The 8440-nt window shown below is 40.1% G+C and overlaps 1 protein-coding gene across 5 annotated transcripts in view; it reads right to left on the bottom strand.

Moving 5' to 3' along the window:
- The window catches only part of dync1i1a (dynein cytoplasmic 1 intermediate chain 1a), a 54682-nt gene extending 48475 nt beyond the window's left edge, over nt 1-6207 (bottom strand). Inside the window, exons 1-5 of one of the 5 annotated variants that reach the window (XM_020614233.1) lie at nt 5905-6206; nt 4858-4994; nt 4470-4584; nt 1915-2002; nt 531-572 (exon numbers count right to left, since the gene is read on the bottom strand). In XM_020614233.1, coding sequence (XP_020469889.1) covers nt 531-572; nt 1915-2002; nt 4470-4584; nt 4858-4977 — 365 coding nt within the window. In that variant the 5' untranslated portion in view covers nt 4978-4994; nt 5905-6206. Of the gene's footprint in view, nt 1-530; nt 577-1912; nt 2003-4469; nt 4585-4857; nt 4995-5904 lie in introns of all 5 variants that reach the window. The other 4 variants (XM_020614234.1, XM_020614238.1, XM_020614236.1 and 1 more) reach the window with 4 other exon arrangements.
- Nucleotides 6208-8440: the final 2233 nt, after the last annotated feature.

The following is an 8440-nucleotide window of genomic DNA, read 5'->3' as shown; positions in this document are numbered from 1 at the left end:
AGCTTAAAGGCAACTGAAACCTAAAGAGTTTTATGGTGAGTTGGCTGGAAATCACCTGCTGTGAAAAGATAAAGCTTCCATCCCCACAACACTTTTTTATAATACCTTTTAAGGCCAGTGAACATGCCCACTAGACCTTCAGCTTACGCCAAAGAGCACCAGAGGAGAGTGGCAAGGCATTTCCTTAGCCTGACAGACTGGCTGTTTTACAGTAAAAGCAATGACACTTTAAGCAGCAGATTGTCAACTCTGTCAAGGCTGAAATGACTTCTGTGGCTCAACCCATGCACACGGCAATCTTTCAAACTGATATTAAAGGAGACAGCAGGGATTCAGACAGGAGGTCACCAGGGGAGAGTAGAGGAATGAAGGGAAAGGGGATGCTGCGCTGTTTTGATCACAAATCATGATGGGAACACATCAGTGGGGCCACTGACAACACTGTGGGTGCCTCTCTGTGTTCACATGAGGATAAACTAAGCTAAAGAAAAGTAGGGGGGGATTCCTGGGTTTGACATGAAAATGCTTACCTTGCGCTCTGTGCTTGGGACTTGTTTTTAGAGAAACCTAACCTAAGAAGGGACACACACATACATAGCCACAAATGGAGACGCTCAAAATGGCATGCCATCATCCAGGGTGGATTTGGGAGAGAGGAAAAAAAAATCTCTCATTCCAGCCACTGAAACTAACCATCAATTTATAAAACCCAACTGGTAAAGGCTAAAAAGAAACAAAAAGCCTTAAATAATTTAAATTAAAAAATAAGATTTTTTTTCTGCTTAGAACTTAATTGAGTTCCAACATTTTCTTCATCCCCAATTCCACCCCTGGCCATACCAGTACAACACATCACTAATGACCCTGAGGGCATCCCTGACACACTGGCATCTACAGTCAGCTGCCATTAAAGCAAATGGAAAACGATTGATGACCACTATCTTCTCAATTGCAGGCTCAATTCAACAGAGCAGCCGTGTGCTGGCTTTATATGTATTTGTTGTTCTGCCCTGGTTTGTTATGGATACACAAGCATGTAAATAAATACCATAATGGCAAGAGCATGCATTACATGAGCTGTGAGCAACATGAATGCATCCTACATGACAAAGTCAAAAAATGCCCGCTTAGATTTTGACAGCTGTGCTTAAATCAGCTGTTTACTGCACATCAGGCCTATTAGGCTCCATATTTCAAACACATTCCTTTAACTGTCTCACCAAGGCTACTTTTCCTTTTCACCAATGTGGTGCTTACTTGAACAGATGGTATCTGGAAACTAAAATCTGTGCATCTCTCAGTATTTTCAAACTAACAACTATTTGGCAAGAGAGATAGATGAGACTAACCTCAAGATCTAACTTGATTTCTCAGGACAGGCTCTGAGAAACAGCGAGCTATGCAGTGGTCATCAAAACACCAGATGCCATGACAAATGACAGATACCACATTCAAAACGTGACAAGTCACCACAACATCACCAAGAGTGACACCCATCCTTACCTAAACCTGTTGCGCAGTTGACAAGAGAGGAAACAGAATATATGTCAAAATGGAAGACAGCCAAAATCCTAAACTAGTAATCACTATTTTTAGGCCATGTTTGGCCTCCAAGTTAAGGCCTTCGGATCTCTACATACAGCTTTTGGTGACCTCTCAAAGAACATGCCTGGTGTATGAGTAAGCACAGTTTTTTGTACCATCTCCAAATGTCTTACCTTGTTTACATGAGCATCCAACTCTTCTTTGTTTATATAAGAATGTGAGAAATCAATAAGATTTTTTTGCTCAGCTTTGGAGTATTTTTTCTTTACCCAAGCTCAAGAAGTTACCAAAGAGAGGCAAATAAAATTCATGCATGAAGAAAGATTTTTGACATTGAAATTTGGCAAGGAGTCTGTGATTCTGGCCTACCTGCCTCCTGCTCCTCCATCAGCAGAGTCCTGGCTCCCCGTCTCACTAGGTGTGCTCACTGATTTGGAGGGGGACACAGGGGTTGGGACTAAATAGTGAAAATAACATGAATTTGACATTAAAAGCTGCAATGAATGTACTGCTAAAAGTTGGGTTAGAAAGCAAGAAAGTAAAACAAGCGATGGACAAGAAAAATAAATATTTAAAAGCAAGGAAAGAGAGGGCAGGGCATCAAATACATTGTTGATTTAGTATTTATTATTTATTTGTAGTCAGCTGCATTTGAGAATACATTATAAATAACTTAAGCTCATAACAGATCATAGCACTCCGTGACCCAAATCTGAGGTGTTGAGAGTGCTGTTACAATTTCAGACCACTAGAGAACACTGGAGACACACAGTGGGAAAAGATGGTAAATGGAAGTTGTTATAAAGATGACACTTTAAAGTACTTATGAAAAATCTTCAGCACTGTCCAACCACAGTGTGCATAACAGATCCTGGAATCAATGTATGATTAAAAAACAAAGCCAGTGTTATGCAATAAAACCAAAAATAGTATGCATGACAAAGTTACTCTTTCAGTTAAAGAAAAATAAGAACAGAAGTGCTCTACTGTGTAGAGTCACAGCAACACAGATGATAACATACTTTAGTTCTCTGATTATTCATTATCAGTAAGGCAGGACTGGACCGATGACTTTCACCAAATTACACATACAGTAGATGGCTGTGTTCATCTTAGGTCTGCTGTGTGATGAGTATAGTCTGACCCTTAGAGGGTTTCTCAGAGGTTTTTTGGCTGTAATCAATGATATTTGGTGTCATTCTAGATCCATCTATGTAGGTTTTACATGAGGTTTGACACACATAGAAGACAATTGATTTCCTTGTAATCATTACTGGTGCATTTATTAGCAGTTGCAGCTCACCAGTTGCTGAAAACAACAGTTGATCTTACAATGTCAGTTTCTCAGTCGATAATACCACAGGTGAATCCCAATTCTCTTATTTTACTATTCTTCGGTCCTTGACCGTTCCGGTCCGCTATGATGAAGGACATCCCAAAGATCTTATTTCTGCTCTGAGGGGCGAGGTCCCAGGAGCGAGGAGGCTACCTGGAGGAGCTATAACCGACGATACGAGTGTATCCTTGGTGGAAGTCTGTTACAGATTGACATGCCCCTGTGTCAGAAATCAGTTTGTGATGCTTCACATGAAGGCTTGAGGAAAGGACATCTCCTCCATACCTGTCTGATCTTCTGTCTAGTTATGTTCCACGCAGAGCTCTGCGCTCCTCAGAACATCAGTCCTTGGTTGTCCCACGGTCTCGATACAAAAAAATGGGGTGACCGCTCTTTTGCCGTGTATGGCCCCAGACTCTGGAATTCTCTACAGCTAGAGCTACGGCCCATAAACGAGCTGGCGGTTTTTAAGTCAACTCTAAAAACCTACCTTTTTAGACAGGCCTTTGGTGTTTAACCCGTCTTACCTCCTCCAAAGAGACGTTTTTAACTTGTTATTTTATTCTAGTTGTATCCTGATATGGACGTTTTTTTACCGTTTTTGTCTTAAAATTCCATGTTTTATTTTGTTTAAGTTTTTTTGTTTTAGTAGTGTTTTTTTAGCAGTTATACATGTTCTGCTGTGAAGCACTTTGGGCTCCGCTGGAGTTGTAAAGTGCTATAGAAATAAAGTTTTATTATTATTATTATTATTATTACGTTAGTAAAAATGTGTTTCTTTGGTTCCCCTCTATTTGCAGTTTCTCTTTGCATCTTTACCTTGCATCTTATGTGGGCGGGACTAAGACGCAAGGAAAAAATACAAGTGATGGAAACATGGATGCAATTAGAGGAATTGGGATTCACCTCGTGTGTCTGTGGGTACATCTTATGTCTCTTATAAGGTCATTCCTATATCATACATCCTCGGTCGATCAGAACAACTTCTAAGGACGTAGGGCACTCCAAGTCTCTTATATCTACTCTGAGGACCAGAGAGTGAGAACTGATGGTGGGGGAGCCATGACCAAGGATGCATGAGACCACCTTTCACTGAAGTTTTTGAGAACTGACACACCCCTTTATCAGTTGGTGATTGGGCGCTTCAGATGAAGGATCTGAGGAAAGGCCGCCTCATGTCATCAATAACGTGTTTCCTCAAGTCCTCTCTCCTCACGTTTCCTTGCATCTTACGTGGACGAGACTAAGACACAAGGAAAAATAAGCAAGTGAAGGAAACGATGGTGCTATTGAGAGACTTGGGATGTCCCCTGTGTGTGGTCAAAAAAAAAAACAAAAAACTGTCACCTCCAAGATCAGGAACACCTGGTAATAATCAACTCAAGTGTCCTTAAAAATTGGTCACACGTTCAACTAAATACATGTCTCCTGCTGGCCAGAGATACACACAACATAACAAATGCAAGAAAAACAAAAAATGGCTCGTACAGCAGGTTCTGTAACAATTTAAAAATAATTTTGCACCACAATCACAAGTGAAGGATTAATTCAATTTCAATAAATGAATTAATTTAGGGTATGAGAGTACCTAGTGGAGGCTCTGGTGAGATGCCGATACTCTGTAGCAGGGCCTCAGTCTCCCTGCGCTTACGATCCAAGTCTGAATCCTCTGGAGTCACCTCTGTCTTCTGCTGACTCTCTGTCTGCACAGGATACACAGATGAACGTCACCTTACCCGTAAACAAAAGAACAGGTGCACCACTCACCCACGATGAATTACAGAACAAATTAAAACGTGCACATTTTGATTAAAAATTCCATCACCAACCTTCTGCACACACAAAGATGTTTGTATGTACGCATGGACACACAGAAGCTCAGCCTTTTATGTCACGGCCTGACAAAAAGCAATCACACAAGCAGTGCACACTAGAGTGTGATACAGTACGAGTGCCAGTTCTGTGAATTTACTCACTTTTTTCCTTACCTCTTTCTTCTTCCTCTCTTCCTCCTTCCTCTTTTTTTCCTCCCTGATTTGGGCGAGGCGCTGCTTCTTGCGCTCAAGCTCTGCTTTTAGGTCACTTTTGTCTGACATGGTGTCCTATACGGGTTCTTCAAGTAAGAAGATCAAACAGAAATTAGCTACATACTGCACAGTCACAACATGGTCCAGTTTCATTTAAAGATGATACAGTAGAGAGGACTATTTATTTATCTAGTGAGCCTATGTGATGCTTCACTGGGTGTGGTGGCAATTTTATAGATCCATAACCTTGCAGGCCCTGCAATAAGGACTTGATACTGGGAAAGCAGCTGTCAGTACTAAACAATACAGAGCCAAGAGGGGTTTCCACATGTGAGATACTGGCCTAGTGTATATAAGTTACATTTAGATAGCCACTTCTTCTATTCAGTTCCTTCAAATCAACAGGGCTTAAAAAAAAAACCTAATCAAACCTTAGTTACATGGGAAAGGTATAAAAGCTCCACACTTCTGCTAATCAATTAAAAATATTTACATCCCAGTGTAAACAACAGAAAGACTAAATGCAGCCTTATGGTTAGGATGAACAATTATGTAACTGTTGAAAGGTAGGCTACCTATTTATAGCAGTCTGCAGCATGACCAATGATTTACTGGGACACTAGGCCAATGTCACATCCTTCAGACATAGTAAATTAGCACAAAGCACTTGGAACCTGGAGGTTTAAAGAGTTCTGCCAAAGTTATTTGGAACAAATATATGTGGAATATAACTAAAGGTGTGTAGGCCTTTACATAAACAATACATCTAATAGAAAACATCACAGTGATAAATATGCACACAGGAAGGAAAACATCCCACTGATCCTTTCGCTTAACAGACTAACTATCATTAATGTGACAGCATTGGTACTGACGTCAGTGCGTTTAAAGCTTTGACATAAACACTTTCCTGGCTTTTTGCTAACGCATAACTGGCAAATACAAGTTTATTTTGTCGCAAATAACCGTATAATATAGTTACTGCTTCTCTCCTACCTTTTCTACTAGCACTAATGTGTCACCAAGCAAAGATGCTGTCTCACTGCTGCACACCGAAGAAAAAAATCAACACATCCTCCACATGAATCACTGTGTCGAGGTCTCACGAGTATCTCCGAGCCCTTCGTTTAAACCTTGTCCTATGGCTCTTGATGACACTGGTTAAAGCTGCGCATTTCAGCGGCCGATGCCAAAAATACAACACAAAACAGGTGCACTGCACGCCGATACATCCCTGGGAGGAGAGGGATGATGTTGAGGAGGAGAGGAAATCCCACCTCCTCTACCACTGTCATCGGCTCATGGGTTTTACAGTGTGGCCATCTTCTGGTGGTTTGGAGAAATGCGCTGGAGTAGCCCAAACTAATAGTTAAACAAATGTCGACACTTTTCATGCATTACCGTGAGAGGCAGTCTGTTCCTTTTTGGTTGGTTGGTTCAGACAAGCAAATGTTGACTTAGTTGGTTTTAGATGGTGACCCCTTATTTTAAAATCGAAGCAGCAGGACACATAAGGCTACATTATTATTATTATTACTGCAACAGCTGCTCCCACTGTTTGTAATAAAGTTACCAGAAACATCCGTTTGTTACCAAACTAATTTCGGGAAACGTTCAAATAGGCCTTATAAATTACAACAAGTATTTCGGGTGGCTCTTCGGTAGGGCATGCTGTAATAAAATACTCCCTTATTTTGCAAACAGATTGGATCCAACGTTGTAAGAACTACACCCGCCTACAATCAGGTCATTGGCTGATGATATCAATCAATCCTCTTCCCCGCCCAACAACAACGTGATGACGTTGAAGCGAGTCGGTAGTTAAGGAAAAAGTTAAGGAACACTTAACGTTAATTCACAATACTGCGCTGATAACTTCAAGTGTTCCAGACATCTTAGTTAAATCCTTACCGCTGTTTGAAAACCACTTGTTAACCTTTGTTCTAGTTGTGAAAACACAAAAAATAGCGATTTCAGTGTTTTTGTCAGATCTATGCCGAATCATACCAGGGCCCGTAGCATCACTCCTGGCCAAAAATTCTCAGAAATTTGTCCTTAACTTTAGAAGCAGAAGTAATGTATCAACATTCCTAAATTTCAAAAATAATTTCTCCACCATCCCCTTGAGCTCCAAAGATGTTCTAACTGCTTAAGAGCTGACTTAAGAGATGACTGTCAGTCAGAGATGTACTGATTCAGTTTGAGGAGAGGACAGACTGTGCAAGATGCAATTGTACCATCAACAAGAAAAACATATCATATTCACCAAAACCAAGGTCATTAAAACACTACATCATTATTATTAACATTGCAGTGCAGCCTTGCAACAGTGATGATTTGTTACAGCCAATAATTTGATTGACCGCGGATGGATTGGGCTACTGAACAACTGACATAACGCTGTGCAGGAGTGGGATAAAGTCTGCAGTATATGAGAACTAGGCCTATATGTAATGTACAGTAAGGTGACAGTATTCAGTTTCTCTGATCAAAGCCACCATTTATTTTGATAACAGAATAAACCTTCGTAGTGAAAAACAAAATCACTGCAATTATACATGAATTGATCTCTATAAAACATGGTGTTGTTGATCCTGTATCTAAACCAATCAGCTCTCAGATCAGGTGAGAGCCAGATGTCTCCCATCATGTCCTGAGCTTTTGTACTGTAGTTGGTGGCCGGTCTGCTGAATTGTTCAGACACAACGGAGCTTTGACTGTGAACGTTTTGAGCCTCGCTTATGTGTCGGTTTTGACAATTTTCACATGAAGGCGAGAGGGAAATGAACACATTAACCACACAATTCTGCTTTCCCCACTCAAAAGCTTGATTTCAATAAAGCTTATTTTGCAGGTGGATGTTAAATATTAGCAAAAATTGTGTTTTTCCTTTTTAGCTCTATGTATTTTAAAGTGAAAAATTGAAAAAGAAACCTTTTTTTCATTATCTCATTTCTCATTCTATAACAGACTGAACAGAGTGTACACAGATTGGTCACAGGCCTATGTGTGGGTACAAGTGTTGGGGCCACTGGACCAGAGCCTCTGTACAAAGGTCAGTCATATGACTTGAAAAAAGACACCAAACGCCCTCAAAAAGACACAAACCTACTACAAAAACACAAAACAACAAGATGTAACATGGCTGCAAAGAGATGCTTCATGACCATAAAGACTCAAAACAACTACAAAAAGATTGCAGAATGACCACAAAGAGACAAAGAAACACAAAAGTACTGCAAAGTAAAAACAAAATTACAAAAAAAAAAGAGGCACAACACTATTTTTTAAATAGATGCAAAATATGTATGGCGTTGAAAACTGGGGAAATACATACAAAAGCTCACTTCAACCATTGTATATACTGTATTACAAAAAAGAGCTATAAGAATTGTGCATAAGATGGGATATAGGGATCACACCAATGGAGCTTTCATACAGTCTAAATTGTTAAAATTTTTTTGATTTAGTGGGATATAAGACTGCTGTGTTTATGTATAAAGCCAGGAACAATTTATTACCTGGTGGAATT

This window comes from Monopterus albus, unplaced genomic scaffold (assembly GCF_001952655.1).
Source record: "Monopterus albus unplaced genomic scaffold, M_albus_1.0 scaffold143.1, whole genome shotgun sequence".
NCBI lineage: Eukaryota > Metazoa > Chordata > Actinopteri > Synbranchiformes > Synbranchidae > Monopterus > Monopterus albus.
The sequence above is the reverse complement of the archived record's forward strand: the minus strand, read 5'-3'. Positions and strand labels throughout refer to the sequence as shown.